The 24,696-nt window shown below is 46.4% G+C and overlaps 2 protein-coding genes and 1 pseudogene across 2 annotated transcripts in view; 2 read left to right on the top strand and 1 right to left on the bottom strand.

The window, feature by feature from the left end:
* LOC137080903 (uncharacterized) overlaps nucleotides 1–24,696 on the top strand; it is a 470,496-nt gene that overhangs the window by 385,572 nt on the left and 60,228 nt on the right. The gene's annotated exons all lie outside the window — the stretch shown is intronic.
* Nucleotides 12,314–13,391, top strand: LOC137088227 (uncharacterized). Its single transcript, XM_067452105.1, has 2 exons — nucleotides 12,314–12,330; nucleotides 12,505–13,391. The coding sequence occupies exon 2, from the start codon at nucleotides 12,578–12,580 to the stop codon at nucleotides 13,244–13,246; it is 669 nt and encodes a 222-aa protein (XP_067308206.1). The 5' UTR covers nucleotides 12,314–12,330; nucleotides 12,505–12,577; the 3' UTR covers nucleotides 13,247–13,391.
* On the bottom strand, nucleotides 20,860–23,523 carry LOC137073690 (uncharacterized; annotated as a pseudogene).

Here is a 24,696-nt window from a genome sequence, read left to right as displayed (position 1 = left end):
TAATTTTTTTTTGTCTTCAATATAAAAGCATTTAAAAGAGTGCTTTACTGATGTGCAATTAATTGCTGATTGATGTGATTATTCTAGATTTTTTTTTGTGGTGCTCTTCCAGTTTAGCCATTTAGATTTTGTTTTATTGGCTATATATTTTTTATTATTATTCACATTTCTTTTCTGTGTATGAGTGACTGAAATATGGCAGAGGGTTACACATATTTTGCAGAGAGTGAAATTGATGGTGCTGAGCGTGACTCTTTTGAGGACCAGTTTGGTGTGGGTAGGGGTTTGTTCTTTCGAACCTTAGAGTCCAGAACACCAGGGCCTAGTGTCACAGCGTTACACACCCCACAGCTTACCTCTACACGTTATGTAGATCGTGCCATGCCAAGCCAAGTTGGGCAGAATCCAGACTTAAGTTCACTCATTACACAGTTAGCTGAGAAGCTAGGTGAATCCATTACAGCTAAGCTACAATCTGACAGGTGCACACAGAACACCAGTACTCCTGTACAGCCCTCAGAGATGACATTACCTAACGTCAAGGTTGTCATGCAGTCAGACATAAGAGAGCCTCCAATATTCAGGGGTGATAGCTCAGATAAAGTCACAGTTCATGAGTGGGAAAATCTTATGACTCTGTATTTAAAGAAACGAGCCATTCCAGTGATTGAGCAGTCACAAGAAGTCCTGGCAAAGCTTATGGGCAAAGCAGGGGATGTGGTGAGGATAAAGCTGCGTAACGACAAATCTATTAACCATGATGCAAATCCCCATGTGATTTTTGACATTCTGAAACAACACTTCAGCGAACTGACTTACTCAAACATGCCTTTAGCAGATTTCTACAGTACATTGCCCATGCCAGGTGAAGATGCTATGGAATACTGGATACGGCTAAACAAAACAGTTGATGTAGCGGATGAGTATCTGAAAAGGCAAGGCCGTAGCATTGATGACCCAGGCCATGAAGTCAGTATGATGTTCATCAAATACTGCCCAGACCAGTCTCTTGCAAGTGTTTTCAAGTTCAAGTCTGCTGAGAAATGGTCGGCATGTGAGATCCAGGAGAGGCTTGATGAGCACATGCAGGGGAGGAAAACTCAAGCTGCAACGGTTAGGCCACTTAAGGTGAGCACAGTAGAGCACAAAGTCTTTTCCCAGTGTCATGTGCCTATGGCTGATAATACACCAGCCTCAAACACCACTGTACCATCTGTGCCATCTCCGTTGCCCATGACTACTGCGAGTGTTGACAATGACTGCATGAGGAGTTTGGTGAACTTGTTAGACCGACTGGTTACACAGCATACACAAGTACCAGCTAACCCCAGAGCTCAAGTCGCAGTCCCTCACTCGTTTCAAAAGGTGTGCAGGGTATGTAGGGCTTCTGATCATTCCACATTGTCTCACTGCAGGCGAGAGAACAGGTGTTTAAAGTGCTTATCACCTGGCCACTGGAAGAGGGACTGTCCAGATCAGACCAACCAGCGCCGCTCTCAGTCTGCCAACAGCACTGGTGGACAGGATCAACAGTTAAACTAGAAAACCCACACCTTGGGAGGGGCGGTGTGGGTATTGTAAATGAATCCCTCTCTGATACACATGACCCAGCTCGCTTATATGAGGACTGTTGTGCCAAAGCAACTGAGGGGACCCGAATAGTCATTCAAGCCACACAGAAGATCGACGCATTCAGTGAGTTGTTTTATGCTACCGTCCTTGTCAATCACAGTGTGCAGCTTAAAGGCATGTTGGACTCTGGCTCTATGGCATGTAGCGTCAGCGAACATGCGGTAGAGAAGCTCAGCTCTGCTGGTGTTTTGCCCGAGAAACAGCACCCTGAAGAAAATATTGTTCTGATTGGCTGTGGTGGTCTGCAGACTCGACCTGAGGGTTTTTATGACTTGGAGATGCAGCTTTACGGCGCTCACTGTGTTGTACCTACCTTGGTTGTGCCTGGTCAGCATGACGATCTTATACTGGGCTCGAATGTCATCAAACATGTGATTCATGTTCTGAAGGGTGATAATGATTATTGGAACATGGCTTCCAGACCGGAGTATCAGTCTGATCCCAATGTTGAACAGTTTTTGTCGATGTTTACCAATGTCCAGCGCTGGAGAGGGAGTGAGGTTCCTGACAAAATAGGCACGGTCAAGCTCACCCAATCAGTGATACTACTACCTAGGCATGAACACTTGGTTTGGGGTAGACTCCCTGCTAGTGTGCCAATGTCACCTGGAAGCACTGTCGTTGTAGAACCAACCAATTCCAAAGCCATGCCACGAGGTGTTCTAGTGGGCCGTCTTGTCACACCTCTCTGGGGTGATAGATGGGTGCCAATGACAGTTGTCAACCCATCTGACAGAGCTGTCACACTGAAGAGAAATTGCAAATTGGCTGATGTGTTTCCATGTTTGGCAATCGAGGATCTAGCTGCTTCTCAGGGTCTACATGTGGCTTCAGAAAAACAACAACCAGATGAACACAAACAACATGACATTGAGATACATCAATTTCATACGGAGAAACAAGTACAAGCAATACCGCAACAGAAACTTGACACATTGCCCAGTGCCTATTCAGCTGGTCAGCTGGCTAAAAGCCTGTCAGAGTTGGGCTTAAGTGACGTTGACATAGACGCATGTCAGGTTAGTAAAGACTGTAAGTCTAGGCTCACACAGCTATTAATTGAATACCAAGACATCTTCCCCAAGCACTCATTGGACTGTGGTGAGGTCAAGGGATACACACATCGCATTCATCTCACCGACGATCGCCCTTTTCGCTTGCCGTACAGAAGAGTCCCTCCTGCCCACTATCAGAAGTTGAGGCAGGTTCTCACTGATATGGAGGAAAAGGGGATTATCAGGAAGTCCTCAAGCGAGTATGCTTCACCATTGGTGATGGTGTGGAAGAAAGACGGTGGGTTGCGGATTTGCACTGACTTCAGGTGGCTGAATGCACGGACCTTAAAGGACGCGCATCCCTTGCCGTACCAGTCTGACTGCCTGGCTGCCCTTGGTGGCAATTGCCTCTTTAGTACGATGGACCTCACTTCTGGCTTCTTCAACATCCCAATGCACGAAGACGACAAGAAGTACACAGCTTTCACAACCCCCCTTGGACTGCATGAATATAATCGCATGCCACAAGGACTGTGTAACAGCCCAGCGTCCTTCATGAGGATGATGATTGGGATTTTTGGGGACATGAACTTCACAAAACTCCTGTGTTATCTTGACGATCTTCTCGTCTTTGCATCGTCAGAGGATGAGGCCCTGTACAGACTCCGTACAGTGTTCCAGAGGTTGCGGGAGAATAACTTGAAACTGGCTCCGAGAAAGTGCTATCTGCTTCGAGAACAAGTCGGATTCCTTGGACATGTCATTAATGGCGAGGGTGTGGCCGTCGATCCTGCGAAGGTGGAGATCATCACCAAGATGACAGTACAAGACCTCATGGAGGACGATGAGTGCACGCCTTCTGTCCGAAAAATCAAATCTTTCCTTGGCATGGTATTTTACTACCAGCATTTCATCCCAAACTGTTCCTCCATTGCGAAGCCCTTGTTCGCACTTACGGCTGGACAGAAGAGACGGGGACGGTCAGCTAGAGATAAGAAGCCCCTAGGTGCCTATCGCAAGCTTACTCCTGCAGACTGGTCAGTGGAATGTGAAATCGCTTTTGACCGGTTGAAGACCATGCTGTTGGAATGTGTTGTGTTGGCTCATCCAGACTTTGACGAGCCATTTATTCTGTCAGTCGATGCTTCGTTGAACGGACTTGGAGCAGTGCTCTCTCAAGTGCCTCGAGGAGAATCCAAGACCAGGCCGGTTGCTTTTGCAAGCAAGACACTTAGTGCGTCACAACGGAAGTATCCAGCTCATCGACTGGAGTTCATGGCTTTAAAGTGGAGTGTCTGTGAAAAGTTTAGCCACTGGCTAAAAGGCCGTAGTTTCACAGTTTGGACGGATAATAATCCACTAACCTACCTTCTAACAAAGCCAAAGCTTGACGCATGTGAAATCCGTTGGGTCTCTAAGCTTGCGTCTTTCTCATTTGATCTTAAACACCTGCCTGGGAAAAGAAATGTGGTGGCTGATGCCTTGAGTCGCGACCTTTTTGCGAAGCCCATTTCTCAGAGGCTGCTAAAGGAACCATATCCCACCCTGATTCAAGAAGCTAATGGGATAGAGGAAGATTCTGTGCAGGATGCTTTCAGGGTAAGCTGTCAGTCTCAAAGCTACAGATCTGGGGACCATCAAATGTTCAATGTGACGTGTGATTCTGCCGAGATTAGAGCTCTTTGTCAGGCCCATTGTGACTGGATTGATGCAGTGGAATCCAGGGCACTCTATCTGACCCAACACATCCAACAGCTGTCGAGTAGTCAGGATGTTACGTCCATGTTCTCCGCTCAGGAGCTGCTGCTGAGTCAAGAGCAAGACCCCAGCATTTCTAAGGTGTTACCTTTTGTTGCATCCAGGAAGCGACCATCTAGGCGGGAAAGGCATGGTGCTGATTCGAAGGTCCTTAGATTGTTCAAGCAATGGGACAAGTTGGAAGTCCATGATGGGATGTTGTATCGAGTGACGAGAGATCCTGTGTCTAAACAGAGAAGATCTCAATATGTGTTGCCTCTGAGTCTAAAGGAAAAAGCAATGTTGGGCATACACGATCTGGCAGGTCATCAAGGTCAAGACCGTACTCTCTCACTGGCAAGGCAGCGATTTTACTGGCCTGATATGGAGAGGGATGTGAGGGCACATGTCAGATGCTGTCAGAGGTGTGTGTTTGGGAAGTCGCCGGAGCCTGCTGCTCGTGCACCCCTAGAAAGCATCAAGAGCTCTGCCCCGATGGAGTTAGTTTGCATGGATTTTTGGTCAGCTGAGGACAGTAAGCAGCGTTCTGTGGATGTCCTAGTAGTCACCGACCATTTCACCAAACTTGCCCATGCATTCCCATGTGCCAATCAGACGGCAAATCAAGTCGCCAAGAAGCTCTGGGACAATGTGTTCTGTGTTTACGGTTTCCCTGAGAGAATACATTCTGATCAGGGCACCAATTTCGAGAGCAACTTGATTGCAGAACTTCTTCGTCTGGCCGGTGTGGCAAAATCCCATACAACAGCCTACCACCCCATGGGCAATGGGGGAACAGAGCGATTTAATCGCACTTTGGGAAACATGCTCCGTACCCTTCCCCTTAAGGAAAAACATCTGTGGCCACAACAAATTCAGACCATCACGTTTGCCTATAACGCCACCGTTCATGAGACTACAGGTTACCCCCCCTTCTTCTTGATGTTTGGCCGTGTGCCTAGATTACCGGTGGATATAATGTTTAAGCAGGTTTTGAATGACCCAGGGATTGTTGTCTATGACTCATATGCCAAGTCCCTGCTTTCTTGCCTCAAAAGTGCTATGGAAATCGCCCAGAAACATTCGTCCACTGAGCAACAGCACCAGGCCCGGCAGTACAACAAACGTGTCAAGGGTACCTACCTTTCTGTGGGAGATCGCGTTTTAGTAGCAAATAAAGGAGAACGAGGGAAGAGGAAGTTGGCTGACAAATGGGAGGATGGAGTGTAGACAGTTGTTGGTGCAAATCCCGATATCCATGTTTATAAAATACAGGATGCGGAGGGACGCACGAGAGTTGTGCACAGGAATCTTTTGTTGGAGGTCAACTTTTTGCCACTCTCTGGGATGGATGAGAGCCAGGATACCCATTCAAATGATCAGTCTTTGGCCAGTGAGGAGTCTGCTCAGGAAGACTGTGATAATGATGATAGAGGCTCAGCGTCTGTGTTATTAACTCAAGATGACAGTGCAAAGAACCTGTCAAATTCCAGAGATGGTGAGAGTCTTGCAGTTTTGTCCCCTGAAGTCCCACTTGAATCTGAGTCAGCTGATTCAGAAGAGCTAGACCAGTATAGTTCAGTGCAAAGTCCTGTTGCTACCTGTAACAAGTTCGATATAGTAAGGAAGGAAGAGGACACAGGGGTCGGCTGGACTGTTGATGCGTATCTTTATTTTCTCTTTCTCAATGTCAATAACACACTTCTTCGTGTGTTCTCAGTCAAACTCATAAGCAACAATAACTTCCGGTTCGCGGCACTTCCGGCTTCCGGGTAAACTCAGTCTCTGTGTTCTCGCACCAACAGTCCGACTCTCTCTCTCCTCGGTCTCCGGTTCCACCGATCTCTTATACCGTCCCCGCGCTCATTACTGGAACGAGAGACAGGTGTTATTAATCTGCTTCCAACCCACTCACTTACCGCTTGTCCCGCGGCTCTCTCTCCCGCTGCAGACCTCGCTGAACCACGCCCCCCTTGCCACATACCCCCACCGCCCGACTCAGGCCGGGGAGCCGTCCGGCCTGCAGCCCCCCCCCCCCCCCCCATTTCTGGAGAGGAAGTCGGCCACAGCCGTCTGAGCACCTGGCCTGTGGACCACCTGGAACTTAAAAGGCTGAAGAGCTAGATACCAACGGGTGATCCGCGCGTTGGTATCCTTCATGCGGTGGAGCCATTGGAGAGGAGCGTGGTCCGAACAGAGGGTGAACTCCCGCCCCAGAAGGTAGTAGCGGAGGGTGAGAACGGCCCACCTGATGGCAAGGCACTCCTTTTCGATGGTGCTGTACTTAGCCTCTCTCTTGGAGAGCTTGCGGCTGATGTACAGCACCGGCCGCTCTCCCCCCTCCACCTCCTGGGCCAGGACTGCGCCCAGCCCCCTGTCCGACGCGTCAGTCTGCAACAGAAAAGGGAGAGAAAAGTCAGGGGAGTGTAAAAGCGGCCCGCCACATAGAGCAGCCTTAACTCGGGTGAAGGCCTGCTGGCACGGCTCCGTCCATTGGACCGTATCTGGTAGCCCCTTTCTAGTAAGGTCAGTCAAAGGGCTGGTGAGGTCCGAATAATTTGGTATAAACCGTCTATAATATCCCGCCAGCCCCAAGAACTGCCTTACCTCCTTTTTGGTCTTGGGTCTCGGACAGGTTGCAATTGCGGCGGTCTTATCAATTTGGGGACGCACCTGTCCATGACCCAAGTGGAAGCCCAGATATCTTACCTCCACCCGCCCAATTGCACACTTCTTCGGATTGGCCGTGAGCCCCGCTCCCCTCAGCGACCTCAAGACCGCCCTGACATGCTGCATATGCCGCTGCCAATCGTGACTGTAAATCACGATATCGTCCAGGTAGGCAGCAGCATATGCGGCATGGGGACGCAAAATCCTGTCCATGAGGCGCTGAAAGGTAGCGGGTGCCCCGAACAAGCCGAAGGGAAGCGTGACGAATTGGTGTAATCCAAACGGCGTGGTGAAAGCTGTCTTTTCTTTGGACAATGGAGACAAGGGGATCTGCCAATAGCCCTTCGTTAAGTCCAATGTCGAATAAAATCGAGCCGTGCCCAGCCGATCAAGCAACTCGTCAACCCGCGGCATTGGATACGCGTCGAATTTCGACACTGCGTTCACCTTGCGGTAGTCCACACAGAACCTGACCGAGCCGTCGGTCTTAGGGACCAAAACGATCGGGCTCGCCCAGTCACTGTTGGACTCCTCTATTACTCCCATATCGAGCATTGCCCCTAATTCTTCCTGAACTACTTTTTTCTTGTGTTCAGGTAAGCGATACGGCCGGCTGCGAACTACCACGCCCGGCTCGGTCTCGATATGGTGCTGAATTAAGTTGGTACGTAAAAACACGTCGGCGAACTCCGCCTGTAGTTTTGATAGATCAGTGAGTTGGGACGGTGAGAGGTGATCTCCCCCAGGGGCCAGCGCGACCGATTGTGCTTTGATGCTCGCCTCTGGCCCGAGATCATCCTCTCCCCCGATCACCGTCGCCAACAACACTGATTCCACCTCATTCCATTTCTTAAGGAGATTGAGGTGGTATATTTGACGTGCCCCGTTCCTATCGGACCGTATCACTTCATAATCGAGGTCTCCAACCTGTCGTGCGACCTCAAACGGCCCCTGCCACTTCGACATTAATTTAGAGCTCGATGTAGGGAGTAATACGAGCACTTTCTCTCCCGGTGTGAATTTGCGTAGTCTCGTACCCCTGTTATACGACCGGCTTTGGCGGTCCTGGGCTTGCAACAAATTCTCCCTAGATAGCCGCCCCAAGGTGTGGAGTTTTGTTCGCATGTCCAGCACATATTGAATTTCGTTCTTGGCCAAAGAAGGCCCCTCCTCCCAAGTTTCTCGTAGGACGTCCAGCACCCCCCGGGGCTGCCGTCCGTAGAGAAGCTCGAAGGGGGAAAACCCCGTGGAGGCTTGCGGGACCTCTCGCACAGCGAATAAGAGGGGTTCTAACCACCGATCCCAATTTTTGGCGTCTTCCTGTACGAATTTACGGATCATGGATTTAAGAGTGCGATTAAACCGTTCGACCAAGCCGTCTGTTTGTGGGTGATAGACGCTTGTTCGAATGGATTTAATGCCCAATAATCCGTACAATTCGCTTAACGTGCGTGACATAAACGCCGTGCCTTGATCAGTGAGGATTTCCTTCGGAATCCCCACTCGGGAGATTAAACGAAACAGTGCGTCCGCAACACTCTTCGCAGAGATGTTGCGGAGAGCCACTGCTTCCGGATACCGTGTTGCGTAGTCCACGATAACTAGCGCAAAACGATATCCGCGTGCGGATCGCTCTAATGGCCCGATGAGGTCCATCGCAATTCTCTCGAAGGGGACCTGCATTAATGGTAGGGGGCGCAATGGCGCTTTTGGGGCGGCCAGTGGGTTCACCAACTGACATTCAGGACAAGACGCGCACCACCTGCGCACATTGTCATGAATGCCTGGCCAAAAAAATCGGGTCATTAAACGATTCAGCGTGGCCGCCTGTCCCAGGTGGCCCGCCATCGGGTTAGAGTGAGCCGCCTGGAAAAGCATTTCCCGGCGGCTCTTTGGTACTAACAACTGGGTTGTATCCGCTTTTGTCTGAGCGTCTTGGGTCACTCGATACAACCTATCCTTAATTATGGCAAAATAAGGATACGTGACGGGCAATGCGGGTTGGAGGGACTGACCGTCGATAGTGCGGACCTGTTGAAAAGCATGTTTTAGAGTCTCATCTTGAGACTGCTCCAGAGGGAAGTCATCGCGGTCTCTCAACCCCGCTCGGTTCCTCTGAAGCTGTTCCCAAGGGTCCCGTATCAGTCTCGCCAACCTGCACTCGCACCGCCCCGTTCCTAGCCTTGTTTTCCCAAGCGGCATCCGCGCATAACGACCCCAATAACGCCGAAAAGGCGGGCCAATTCGTCCCCAGAATTAGCGGATGCCGGAGGTGGGGACTAACCGCCACCTCAACACTATGCTTTTTCCCCCTAAACTGTATCGTGACTGGGACAACCGGATATTCCACCACATCCCCGTGCACACACCGCACCTTAACCATGCGGCTTGTATCCAATGCCCCAGGCTGCATCAGGCTTTGATGGATCGAGGTTTGGTTACATCCTGAATCCACCAAGGCCTGATATGTACCCCCCTTGATACTTACAGGAATTTGGTACTCTCCTGCTTGATCGGGGGTGGTCCGCTGGACGTCCGGGATCCGGATCATTGTCCCGATGTCCATCCTCGGACATCGGTCCACAAAATGATCCGGATCACCGCACCGCCAGCAGGCCAGCCCAGGCTTACCCGCCACCCCTGCGGCGGGGAGTGGGTTGGAAAATGAGCGCGGGGAGGGTGTGAAACCGGAGCCATTGTCGCCACCCGCCCCTAGCGGCCCCGCCCCCCTGGGCGGAGCCCGCGAACTCCCGGACGGTCCTGGGCCCATCCCACCCCGGCCTCCGGGGGGAACGCGAGGAGGGCCTGGAGGATGGGACCTGGGGAGAGGGACAGGGCGAGAGGGAGAGACAGAGGGGGGAGAGAGAGAGGGAGAGGTTAGTAGGGGCTCGCCGACCCCCGGGCACGCCACCAGATGGTCCTCCGCCAGGTTGATGGCCGTCGTCAGCGATGTGGGCCGGTGGCACTGGACCCACTCGGCGGTCTTCTTGGGTAGCCGAGCGATAAACTGCTCCAGTACCACCAGATCGACGATGTGGTCCACGTCGCTTCCACCGGCCAATAGCCATTTGCGGCACGCGTCCCGGAGCTGTTGGGCCATCGCGAAGGGTCGGCCGGCCTCGCCCCACTCCAGCGAGCGGAACCTCTGGCGGTGCTGCTCTGGGGTCCGGCCGACCCGCTGGATGATGGCCCTCTTCAGGTCTTCATATTCCAGGAGGTTCGCCACCGGCAGTTGTTGGGCGGCCGCCTGGGCTTCTCCGGTCAGCAGAGGAATGAGGCGCACCGGCCACTGTGCCCGGGGCCACCCGCAGGCCTCCGCGGCCTTCTGAAATAGGTCTATGAAGGCCTCGGGATCGTCCTGTGGCCCCATCTTGTGTAGGGGCACGTGGACCGGTGCGCTGGCGAGCCCGGCGGCATCGGTGCAAACCTCCCGGTCAATCCAGCTCCGGAACCTCTCGCGGTCCTCTTGCTGGCCGCGGACGATGGCCTCGAAGCGGCGCTCCTGGTCCGCCCGCAGGTCCAGCATGGACTGGTGTTGTTCCTGATGGAGGGCCGCGAGAGAGGTGATGATGTCCGCAAACGGCGAGGCGGAGGGCGTTGGTGTTGTCATGGCGGCGGCGCGGTCCTACTTCCTTCCCGGGTTTCGGCACCAGTGTAACAAGTTCGATATAGTAAGGAAGGAAGAGGACACAGGGGTCGGCTGGACTGTTGATGCGTATCTTTATTTTCTCTTTCTCAATGTCAATAACACACTTCTTCGTGTGTTCTCAGTCAAACTCATAAGCAACAATAACTTCCGGTTCGCGGCACTTCCGGCTTCCGGGTAAACTCAGTCTCTGTGTTCTCGCACAAAACAGTCCGACTCTCTCTCTCCTCGGTCTCCGGTTCCACCGATCTCTTATACCGTCCCCGCGCTCATTACTGGAACGAGAGACAGGTGTTATTAATCTGCTTCCAACCCACTCACTTACCGCTTGTCCCGCGGCTCTCTCTCCCGCTGCAGACCTCGCTGAACCACGCCCCCCTTGCCACACTACCATTATTGATAACCAATCCATTTCACCTGCACCACAATCAGATATTTCACACTCACCACATGCTGATCCATTGGTTCACACTGACCCACACACACAGACCGTGGCTGATGGTCTTGTTAGAACACGTGCAGGGAGAGTAGTGAAATCAGTGAACAGACTAATAGAATCCATGGTTCAGAAACCATTTCTGAGGGGTTCAAACATTTTGTTTGGGAGCCATAGATAATCTCTTTTTGTTTTGCATAGATGACTCTTGATATATATATAAAAAATTTGGACTGTGTTATGAGCATTGATACTTGCAATGTCTGTGGGACAATTTTCTTTTGGGGGTCCAAGTGTTGTGTGGCGTATCAGGCGTCGCATTGAGCTAAGGGGATTCAGAGATCTGATCAACCTTTTTTTTCCCTGAACCTTGTATGTAAGGTGACTTCTAAGTTGACAGTGGACTAGGTCTATTTATTTTCATTTGGGCCAGATTGTGTCAGTAGCAGATGTATTGTTTTCTTTACAGTCCCGAGATTCCAATTTATCAGGAATTTGGTGAATTTCAGGAGGGGTGAATGTAACCAGGTTGAAATTATATCTTTACTTTTACGGTTGAAATGTCACCAAATCCTGATGAACATTGTTTTCTATATGTTTTCTGTATGTTCTATTGTCAATATTTATGGCTGGATGTTGTATTCAGACCATAATGTTTATACCTGTACTGTTACTTTAAGAGTGTCACAGGCTTTGTGGCGTCATTCACGCGCTTCTTTCAGTTTGCGCCAGACTAGCTGAGAGAAGGAGCTTGAAACCTGTGTGGAGGAGGCTGCATGTGACTTATGTATTTTTTTTGTTGATTTGTACAGTCTGCACCAGGTTCGCTGAGAGGAACCAAATTTGCTGTTTCACCTTCATTAAAAGAGAAACCAGCAGTTGATCGTGGTCTGCGTCTTTCCTTCATTCAACCCAACAAGAACACAACGCAGAATTTACAAGGGTTAATGGGCGTGCATTCAACCTAACAACCTGTTAAAGACACAGCGCGCCCGTTACATGTGCTAGACCCTGATCATTTTCTATATTTTGTAATGTCGTTGTTAAATCGCCCATTGTTGATATTGTTTGTATAATTGTACATTTCTCCCATGAAACACCAGTATTATTGTATTTTCTTGTTTTAGCTCTGACGCTGTGCTGTAGAGTCAATCTAAGAAAAATCAAAAGGAACAAACGCAAACGTCAGAGAAAGAGCAACGTCCCAAAATACTGTAAGAGAATGTTTAATATGTTCATATATGTGATTATTGCATTATGAAGAAAAGTAGTTTAATAAGTACCATAAAATATTAAAATAGTTGAATCTGCATGTCAGCATTGTTTCAGAGTTATTAGAAATATGTGCATTACAAATTCTCCATTTGAATGACCTGTTTCTCCTCTAGATGTGTTTTTACTCCTCTTGAATGTGAATTGCTCGCCCTCTATCGGAGAGATTTCCCTCAGATCCAGCAGAGGATGGAGAGAGTGTGTCTTCTCATCCACACATTTGAAGAAGATTTCAGACGGGCTTCTGGAGCCGTCACTAATGCAGGACATGTGGAAGCGTCTGGAGGCTTCCTGATGGGTCTGGGGTTGGTTTTAGCTCCAGCTCATCTGGGCTGTTCTGCTCTTATCACAGGAGCAGGAGCCGTCGTGCTTTCAGCCGCTGCGATCGCTCACAAACTCTGGAGCAAGAAGATCAGGAGCCGGCAGGAACAATTCATACAGGACACTGAAGCTGAACTTTTGGCATTTCAGTGTGAAATCACCCCTATGACCGACAAGATGACCGACATCAGTCAGCGTGTTGATGAAATACTGACAGACCTCAATAACCCAGGGCGTGATGTCAGGTATCTGAGTCAGTATTTCTGCTCTGCGAGTGAGTTAGTGCGCTTCATACAGATCTCGGACATCAGTGTGTTGGCTGAGCAGATAAAGTCTCAGACGTGGTGTTTGATCGGAGCTCAGCTGATGAGATTTCTGCCGGTTAGACAGGCGTTCGTTCAGATGTGGATAGAAATGATTCAGTTACAGCAGCTCATGGAGGAACTGACTAAAACTATAGACAGAATAACAAACCAACCTGGAGAAATTAAACTAGCACATCAGAAATCTCTCGGATTTGAAGAGCCATCGTCATAAAGACATTCATGTTTCCATCAACAGAAGATTGAATTAAATATGATTTCTGTTCAACTTCTAGATATAAATCCACATGTGAGATTACAAACACTGCTTTAGCTCCGCATTGATGATCACAATAATTATCATGGTATGCATAACTACTTACTACACTTTTGTTGGACTTTTTTCCCCAAGGTCCTCCCCAAGTTCAATGATCGGCCAGGAGTCGAGTTATCAATCAAAAGTATACATTTATTAAAGTAACAGCGAGTAAAAAAGGTTTCTGAGCTCAGGATCCAGACCAGCAAAGACCAGCATCAGGAAAATCTTGATGACTTCACTATGGCTGCTCTTGAATGAATTTCTGAACTTTATCATGCATATTTTATATTCTTGTTCTTCATCCCCTTCTCCTTCTGTACTGTCTCCTCCAATTGGGGTGTCCTGCGTCATCCGTCTCCTGGCAGCATTTCTATGAACATAGGTTAACACATACACACACACACACACAAAGAAAGTACAGCTCTGGTATTTTCCATCTTGTACCCCCTCTGTCTAACCCTTGCTTGACCTCGTACCACGTGGTACCACCTATCCTTATCCTTAGTTTCGTTTCACACTCTTTAAAGCGTCCTGCAAAAATCTCAGCACATTTCCTAAACTTCTGTACATTTGCAAGTTAAATCATCATAAGTGTAGTGATGTGGGTCACGTGTTTTGAAACGTCACCTTATTAAATGCGTGTCCAATAAGGTACCGCCTCGTTTTTGTATATAAACCTGTTGTTTATGCCCCCTGGAATGCGTCTTGGTTGAAAGCCCGCCCCTTTTCTCTCACTGTGTTGGATTTTTGGAGGTACGTGTTTTTAGCTATGTAGCTCTGTTATTGTTTCGTATTCTGCAGTGACTGCATGCGTTCCTTATTTTAGTGTGACGTCGCTCCGTTAAGGCTGTGTGTGTGTGGTGTTCTGCTTACCCCCAGGTAAGTTTTAATGCCTTGTTGCGGTTTTGTATAAAGCTTAGTTTGAATTGACTAAAGCTATGCATTTTAGTGCGGTGTTTACAGTGCCCACTTGTGCGTCATGGCAGCACAATAGCCAGGTCAGAACATCAGCTGTTAATCAACAGTTTAAAGGAGCTACTATATGACTGTTTGTGACGCATCTGTGTGTGTGCGCGAGTGTCACTTTGTCTAATCATAAGGTGAGTGACTTTTTGTTTTAGTAAATCAACGCATGTCCTAAATCGCAATAATAAATAAATGTATCTGTTTAGGGTTTATTGTACACTGTGCAGCTTTCTCTCTCTCGCTCTCCAACCCTCGCTCTGGGCCGCGCTGCTGCTTTGGGCGTCATTCTTCTGGTCCACTGGTCAAATGGGCTTGATGTTTGTATTGTTTTGATTTGTTTCATTTCTGTTGAGTAGTTTTCGTTTGGATTGTATGCTCTTTTTGTTTTGTTCATTGATTTGTTATTGCTGTCACGAACCCTCAGTTTTGTTATCTGACTGTTGAATAACAGTCGCTCTTTATAAGTGTTAATTACCGCTATATGCGGTATTTGTGATCTCGGTCATTTGAAACCTTGAGCCTTGATCAGTACTGAGTTTATGCCATCTTTCTGTGACAGTATATGTTTTGTTATTTTGTTTTATTTTTAATGTATATTTGTTTGTAGAATTGATTATCCTTGTTTCATCTAGTACCTTGACTTTTTGATTTCATTTCTCTTTTTTTGCTTTATTTAAATGTTTGTTTTTTCTAATGTGAGTTCTCTTTTTTTTGGTATTTTGCAGGAGCTGGTTGTTTCCGGGAAGTGGGCTGATTCTGGGTTGCACGGGCTTCACTTAGATATGGATTGCCATTATTGCGGTGTCACTACACTACATTATTTGCAGTGATCTTTTTGTGGATGTGATTCTGATTGGAGGGATTTTCTTCTTTTGTGCACTATATGCACCATATCAGCCTGCTTCTACTTAAGGAAACTTCAGCCCCCTATATTTATTTAATTTCCTATTTTGATTTGACCAAGACCATTTAATATTGATGTTTCATATCAATTTTAAATTTTGTATTTCAATTTTAACACTAATAAAATAATTGTTTATACGGAAACTCTCGCCTACAGCCTATTTTTGGTGGAACGTATTTGCGTGTTCTGTGTTTTTGGTTATTTTCCCGTTATTACGGGGCGGCGTAGTCGCTACAAATCAGCCACTTGCTACATAAGCAAATTGAAGAACAACTCAATTCATAATGAACATCACTCAATCATTAATACTTCATGGTGAAAAACACAATTAATACTGTATACTCAATACTTTATACTGTGAATCATAATATGCCACATGATTAATACTTCATATCCTAATATGCGACTACATGAAAATAATGAACATTTCCTTGAACTAAATGAAAATATCCTTCAATTCCCTCTCTTGATCTCTTATCAAAGAGATCACATCATCTCCACTTCACTCTCCATATCATCACATTCCACCTCTGCTCCCAGAAGTGGCATTGCATAGGCTGGAGGTCGGTCATCCTTCCTTTCAATTGCAGCCACAATCATCCTGTTACAAAGAGACCTTATGCATGGTATACAACAACATCCACATGTTACAATTATTCCCAAAAATATTCCCAGGGAAGAAATTACCGAAATGATTACCCCCTTCCAATTTCCAAACATGTTAGTCATCCATTTGTCCACTGGGTTATCTATATCTATACCAGAGTGTTTCTTCATTTCAGTTTACAAAGCCCTCAATCCTGCTAAGGCCTTAGTCACACTCCCATCAGGAGCAGTATTGTTTGGAATGAAGGTACAGCACATCTCTCCTATCATAGAGCACACTCCTCCCTTTTCTGCTAGTAACATATCCAAGGCCATACGATTCTGCATTGCGATTAATGAGGTCGGAGCTAGTTGTTCTGCCAGTCCTTCCACCGCATCCCCGGTCAAATTAGCCAACCGCATTACATTATAATGTACATAATTTACTCGATCCACATTTTTGTTTGGGGTGATTGGAAAGATAGCAGCTACCAGGGGTATGTTCTCAAACCCTGCAGCTACTTGATCAGCTAACTTATATTCATCTGGAACTCTTCTGGGTATAGCATCAACATAAGTAACACTATTTTTGATCAAATTGAATGATGACCTATCTATTGCCTTAACTTTCTTTAATGTACTCCTCTTTCTCCTAGCATTTCTCTGTGTCTCATCCATCTTTACCGCACGTTCTCCTATTAAATGGACTGCATTTATATAGCGCTTTTATCCAAAGCGCTTTACATTTGGCCTCACATTCACCCATTCATACACCGACGGCGATGTCAGCCATGTAAGGCGCCATCCAGCTCGTCGGGAGCAGCTGGGGTTGGGTGTCTTGCTCAAGGAGACCTCGACACTTGGTCAGGTGGAACCGGGGATTGAACCACCAGCCTTCTGGTTTGTAGACAACCTACATGAGCCACTGCCGCCCTATTAGGGTTAATGGAGCAGCCAATCTAACCATTGCACACTTTCCTACTATATCCCTTGAAATCCTTACCAATAACTCTTGTTTCCCACAGTAATAATATAATCCAGCTCTGGCCAATTCCCCTATCACCGTTTCTGCATTACTTACAGTGGTCTTACACCAACTCTCATCTACCTCTCCCACAATTTTTTTTAGATTTTTCAGTTTTAGTAAAATTGAAGCATGTATAATTTCCCTCTCTTGGGGTAAAGGGCCCTCCTTTTGTCTCGTTACTTATTTGTGGGAATATTGATGCTAACGTGGTACAATTTTTTGGAACGTTTTGTTTAGTTAGGCCAATCATACAGCCATACCCCCATTTATTTTCTGGATGCAGTGGGGCGGGTTCAGTGTTCAGGGTTGGTCTAGCTCTTGCACATGCCACACACCCTTTCATACCCTGCTCAAATGCAGTGTTTTCAATCCAATTCAACCATAAATTTTCCTCCTTATATCCTGTAGCCATAGCCAATAAGTCATGCGGGGTCAATTTGGTATAATCAGATGGAGTTATCACTTTTTCATTGGTTAAGTTTCTCATTTCCGAGCCAATTGTAACTGGGGCATCTACACTCCTTATCCTTATCAAACCTAATGGATCTTTGCCCGAAATGTCTACCCCTATTATTATATAGGTGTTCACTGCATCCCCTCCATCTTTTAGTCTAATTACTATCTTATTCATCTTTTTCTTGTCCCATCCATCATCATGTCCTCTAAACAGGGAGAGTCTAAATAAGATATTATTAGGTTTCCAGTGTGAGCTTAGTACCTTCTTTACAAACCCTGGTTTGGTGAACCATATAATGTAATGCCATGTATGGCACCATGGCCCAGATGGCTCTAAAGTGGTAGAGGGCCATAGGCAACCATATACATTGTACCCCCTCCAGGCTATCGGAGTTTCTCCACAATCAATAACTTCGCATAAGTCTAATTCCCACATGGCATCTTTCCCCTTCATCTTTTCTAACACTAGCTTTACTCCCCCTGGATGGTTCACTTCCTGAGTTACCTTATCTCTTTTGTTCTTACCGTCCTCCTTTTCATAGTATTTTTCTATGATACCAAATATGGTCCCTACTAGTATTATGGCCAAAAGGGTTACCATTCCCAGCACTTTCCAATTTTCCCACAGCCTCATTGTCATTGTTGGTTGAGGATGAGTCTTTGAAACTCCGAAACTGTAACGAACTGCTCTGAGACAGAAGGTTGGTTGAAGATCCAAACGCAGTATTTATTGAAGGGTAATCCAAAGTCGTAGTCAATAGAACAGTCAAAAGGTCATAACAGGAAATCAGTCCGAAAAGGCAAACAAAACAGAAGGAACAGGCAAAAGGGTAATCCACGGAGAAGGCAAGAAATCAAAGACCAAGATACATGAAACCAGGGACATGCTCAGAAATGCAGTTGTGACACTAAACAAGACTTCGCAATGAATGACAGAGTGAACAAGGTATATATATATATATATATATATATATATATATATATATATATATATATATATATATATAGGCAGAGGTAATGAGGTGATGAGACACAGGTGTAAACAATGAGTGCTAATGAGTCCAAGGATTATGGGTAATGTAGTTTGTGATGGAGTGACAGTCCGGGGTGGAGTGCCCTCTGGTGGTGATAACGGGCACTCACACTGGTGAATTGTTACATAGCCCCCCTCAAAGTAGCGGCTTCCAGACGCTCCTAAAATGGTCCAGGAGGGAGGTGGAGCGGAGGCGGACATGGGGGTGGGATGGAGGGCTAGGCCCATGTAGTGGAAGAGAGCCTGGAGATTCAGGCAGAGCAGGAGGCCAGAATGGAGCTGGCCCGACCAGGGTGGTGCAGACCGGGCAGATGACCAGGGTGGCGCAGACCGGGCAGATGACCAGGGTGGCGCAGACCGGGCAGATGACCAGGGTGGCGCAGACCGGGCAGATGACCAGGGTGGCGCAGACCGGGCAGATGACCAGGCTGGCACAGACCGGGCAGATGACCAGGGTTGCGCAGGCGACCGGAGCGGAGCCGGCGGTCTTGAAGACCCCCACGGCAGAGCAGACGACCACCACAGTAGAGCAGACAGTCTTGAAGCCCCCCATGGCGGAGCAGACGACCACCACAGCAGCGCAGGCGGTCTTGAAGACCCCCACGGCGGAGCAGACGACCACCACAACAGAGAAGAAGGTCTTGAAGACTCCCACGGCGGCGTAGATGACCCCCACAGCAGCGCAGGTGAGGTTCAAGACCCCCATGGCAGAGCAGGTGGTCCAGCCAGAGTCTTCTCTGGACTCGGGGCAGGAGTCGGAGTCCTCTCTGGACCCGGGGCAGGAGACTGAGTCCTCTCTGGACTCGGGGCAGGAGGCGGAGTCCTCTCTGGACTCGGGGCAGGAGTCGGAGTCCTCTCTGGACTCGGGGCAGGAGGCGGAGTCCTCTCTGGACTCGGGGCAGGAGGCGGAGTCCTCTCTGGACTCGGGGCAGGAGGCGGAGTCCTCTCTGGACTCGGGGCAGGAGTCGGAGTCCTCTCTGGACTCGGGGCAGGAGTCGGAGTCCTCTCTGGACTCGGGGCAGGAGTCGGAGTCCTCTCTGGACTCGGGGCAGGAGGCGGAGTCCTCTCTGGAACCGGCGCACGGGCCGCAGCCCTCTCTGGACTTTGGTCAGTGGCTGGAGGTTCTGGAAGATCTGCTGAGATGACATGAGGCTCTGGAAGGTCCGCTGAGACGACACCAGGCTCTGGAAGGTCCGCTGAGACGACACCAGGCTCTGGAAGGTCCGCTGAGACACACCAGGCTCTGGAAGGTCTGCTGAGACGACACCAGGCTCTGGAAGGTCTGCTGAGACGACACCAGGCTCTAGAAGGTCTGCCGTCTTTTCCAAAGACACAGGCTCAGTGGCCATCTTGTCAGAGGACACCAGCTCGGCGGTCATCTTGTCCCATGATACAGACTCAGTGGCCATCTTGTCCAAAGACACAGGTTCGGTGGCCATTTTGTCAAAGGACACTGGCTCAGCGGCCATCTTTTCAGAGGACACCGGCTCGGCGGTCATGTCCCATGACACCGGTTTGACAGCCATCTTGTTCAAAGACACAGGCTCGGCGGCCATCTTGTCAGAGGACACTGGCTCGGCGGCCATCTTGTCAGAGGACACTGGCTCGGCAGGTGCGGTGGAAATGTCACAATCCTCCTCCATGACACCCACTGTGAAAGCAGAGCCGCTTACCTGAAGGGCATAATCAAGGAACTCAGCCAGGGACCATCGAGGACCATCACGGACGAGTTTGCTTTGCAACTGTTTGTTGAGTCCATAGCAAAAAAAGTCAATCAACATAAAGTCCGGGAGGTTGGTGAAGTTTGCAATGATCAGAAAGTCTATGATGTGGTCCTCGAGTGAGTGAGTTCCCTGGCATAGACGGACGAGACATACTGCTGGATCCATGGTGGCGAAGTCTTCTGTAACAAACTGCTCTGAGACAGAAGGTTGGTTGAAGATCCAAACGCAGTATTTATTGAAGGGTAATCCAAAGTCGTAGTCAATAGAACAGGCAAAAGGTCATAACAGGAAATCAGTCCGAAAAGGCAAACAAAACAGAAGGAACAGGCAAAAGGGTAATCCACGGAGAAGGCAAGAAATCAAAGACCAAGATACATGAAACCAGGAAAACGCTCAGAAATGCAGTTGTGACACTAAACAAGACTTCGCAATGAATGACAGAGTGAACAAGGTATAATATATATATATATATATATATATATATATATATATATATATATATATATATATATATATAGGCAAAGGTAATGAGGTGATGAGACACAGGTGTAAACAATGAGTGCTAATGAGTCCAAGGATTATGGGTAATGTAGTTTGTGATGGAGTGACAGTCCGGGGTGGAGTGCCCTCTGGTGGTGATCACGGGCACTCACACTGGTGAATTGTGACAGAAACACTCTGGTCACTGTTGACACAAAATTATAACAAACAAAACAATTAGTAATATCCTTAAGCAATATAAAACAATGAGTAAAAATACTGAATATTTTGTTATGAAGAAAAAATGTTAATTTTTTTTTTTTAAATGTTAACGATCACCAAATGAACCCAAAAATGTCTCCTTTTTTTCTCTTCTTCCCTTCTACTTCAATAGGCTATACACCGTGATCTTTATCTCTGTCCCTTCAAACACTTCCCCCAATATCTTGATTACTTCTTTAAATTCCAATTTGTCTAATCCACAGCCTAACCGTGGTACTGACACACTTTTCACTCCGTTCTCCACGCACCACTCTCTCATCTCAACTAGGCTCTTTGTGAGTGTACTGTACGAGGGCAAGCCAGTACACCAGAACTTAGTCACTAAGTGGAAAACAATCCTGTCTCCCTCTCTTGTTACTGCACACTGTCCAGGTTGTTTTCTCTGCTGTTTGATTTTGAACACCCCGTATCTCTCACGAATTTGTTTTGCTATCCCTGCCCCCAATGCACAGTCTACACTTATACAATGAGCAATTGGCTCTGATTCAGGTGTTTCAAAAATGTCTCCTGTTTTGAATTGTATGTTAGAGTGAGTTGGTGTGATGTTCAATTTAGTTACTGTGTCTGTCAGTTGTGGTGCCAAACCTGTGTCCTCAGAATTCCCAGGAGTTTGTACTCCACCATTTATCTGTTTCTCAGTTTGTTCTTCTTGTTCGTCCCCCTCTTGGACCTGCGCAGCCAGGTCCAACCTGGTCTCAGTCAATGACCTGCTGGGTGGATCACACACAACACAAGAAGAAATATGATACCAAGTGTCACCACAGCCCTCCAACTGGACACAATGGGATGTCCTGGCTTTAACACGCAGTGGGGCAGACCATTTCCTCCGAAACTGTCTCAGGCGGACCCACTCCGAGCTGCAGGGTGGTGGGTCAGGGAGCTTGTCAGAAATCTGAGGGGAAAAAACACTTATCAGAGAAGTTAGTTTGTCAAAAAATGGTTTAGCAGCCAGTGTTAGTGTATCTCCACACGGAAAGTCCTGCTGCTGGACCAAGAAATTGTCGGCCAGTCAATAACTCGTATGGGGTGAACCCTGTACATCTCATAATAGAGGAACAAATAGTCATTAGTTCAATTGATAATTCATTTAGCCAGTTCAGGCCTGTGGACGCAGATATTTTCTAGTATTGTATTGACCATTCACAGCCTCAACTACAGCATACCCTGCACATAAAGACCCTGAGGTATATCTGTAACAGCAGCCGTCAGGAAATAGCTCCATCACCCCTTCTCCTGTCAACTTGTCTGCCTTTAAGTCTGGTCTAATTTTTGAAACCACTTCAGTAATTGGTGAGCAGTCATGTGACTCCCCTTCACACATCAACTCCATATTCACTCCCTCATGTGTATAGCTGATGTTAGTGGCTGTCAAAATTTTCATCATACGTCTTTGTCTCAATGGTGAGAAAGTGAATGATGCACAGCTGATGAACGACACCACAGAATGATTGGTCAATATTGTCAATTGGTGACCCATGACAATATTGGAACTTTTTAAACTATCTTGGCCAATCCTGCGACAAACCTAGAACATGGTGGTTGTGTCTGTTCTTCTGGATCAAGCAGCACACTTATGTACTTCAAAACCCTCCTGCTACCCTGTGCTTTCTGAAATAAGACACCATGTGCACTGTGACCCGATTCTGACACATCTAGGTAGAAATTCTTTGAGTAGTCAGCACTCTGCAAATTTGCTGCCATGGATAGCTTTTGCTTCAATTCTATGAATGATTTTTCCCCTTCTGTAGTCCATTTCAATCGTGCCTTTGGATTTCTCATGCCCTAATCATTAATCATATGCCTTAGCGGTTCAGTCAGGAGTGCATACATGGGGACATAGTGCCTGCTAAACCCTGTCAGTCCCAGGAATGACAACATATCTTTTACAGTCAATGGCTTTGGATGATTCAAAATTTCTTTTCTTTGATTTGCAGACAGTCCACTACCCCCAGCCACAATTGTTCGCCCCAGGAAAGTTACTTGCTGTCTACATACCTGCAACTTATCCTTACTGACCTTGAATCCTGAGTCCAATAACTGCTGTAGTACTATTTTTGTAGCTTTTAAACACTCCTCCCATATGGAAAAGTCTTGCTAAAAACATATGTGATTCTTATATGTTCCAACAGAAAACTATAAGGATCATATATGCTGCAAAAACCACATATACAAATTGTACAATATTCATGTATTTTCAATCATATATGTCCTACACTGTAAAAAAAATATATATGGTGGATTGTGTTAAATACAACCCCTGCAAATCAGTGAGATTTTACTTTAGTAAATTAATTAGCAAGTAAAACGAATAAAAATGGGTAACCCTAACGCAAATAAAATATTTCCTTATATATGTGAATGATAAATATATTAAATTATTTAACTGCATATTAAAAATATACAGGATAAATATATTACAATATTTAATAACACATGAGGAATTGCTGCTTTCAATTAGAAAAATATGTGACAATATATTTACTTATATATTATAATGTATGTCATTTTATTTGATGTGCATGTGATGATATACCCAAAAATATATTGAACAAAATAATATATATATATATATTACAAAATAAAAGGAACTGTATTCCGTTACAGTTACTGAGAAAGTGCTATTATATTACAGTTACTTATGAAAATGTTAACAATTACAAAGGGTTTTATATATATATATATACACATACACACACACATACAGTTAACAATAACACAAGTCAAGCACACTGGCATGTTCCTACATAGTTAGCAAAGAGCTGTAACTGCTGAAAGCGCAGACATTATTGTTAATAAAAGTAACAGTTTTACAGTTTTTTTAATTGAGCAAAAACACATGAAATAACAATTAATTTTAACATTTAACCTCCTTTAAATCAGAAGTAAAGCATGATGGGAAGTAGAAATTTGTTGTAACTCATTCTGTAAAAGTGTTTATGTGTGTACATGCATTCACATTAATATGGGAAATTCAATATACAGTAAGGCTACACAATAAAGGATACAACTTAATGGATATTACATGTAATACTACTTATATCTTAATTACTAAATATTGTATGTGTTAAAATATAGCCATATTCTATAAATATAGTCAATATGCATACATTGCAGTAGCTATATTAAAAAAGGCTTTAGTTTCCTTTATTCCTTTATATTTCCTTTAATATAGGCTATTTTGCATATAATTGCAGTATATTCCCATATATTTGTTTCGTAATGTTCTACCCATACAAACTATTTGTTAATTAAACACTCACTCTAAGCGTTAGGCTTAGACGATGAAGATTTCTGTAACAAAAATAGCCTTAAGCTTTAAGCCGCCTTTCCACTGCACACGACAAACGACCGCCGTCGGACCGGAAGTCATTCATTTCCAATGGAGAGTCGTACAGGGATTGCGTGGGGTGCCGACCATATGCGAATGCGGAATTTACGGATCCGATTTGAGCTTCGGATGCGTTCAAATATTTGAACTTGAGCGACTACACCGTATGCGACACGCCGACCGGATGTGATGTATTTCAAAGTTGTCCAATCAAATCAGTGTGTGCGCAAGTTGAGAATTATTATTCTTTTTGTTTATCAGGTTTTATTTTGTTTTACAACCTTTTTAAAAATGCATGATGAATATTAAATTATATATTTTTCTAAATAAATCTGCCGAATGGGTCGGTGTCAGCCGGTAATTGAAACACACACACACACACCATCATTATATTCAATGTGTGAATACGAGTATGGTGTTATTTAGTGCTGATATTAGATAGGTCAGCGGCTGCTGTCTGGCTCTTGTATAACGATCGCTGCGCCGCTCGTGTGTGTGTGTGTGTGTGTGTGTGTGTGTGTCTGTGAGAGTGAATCACAGTTCACCTTAGTATTTTAACTTATGTGATCTAGTTTACTAGT

The sequence above is a fragment of the Pseudorasbora parva genome, chromosome 1 (assembly GCF_024679245.1).
Source record: "Pseudorasbora parva isolate DD20220531a chromosome 1, ASM2467924v1, whole genome shotgun sequence".
Lineage (NCBI taxonomy): Eukaryota > Metazoa > Chordata > Actinopteri > Cypriniformes > Gobionidae > Pseudorasbora > Pseudorasbora parva.
The sequence above is the reverse complement of the archived record's forward strand: the minus strand, read 5'-3'. Positions and strand labels throughout refer to the sequence as shown.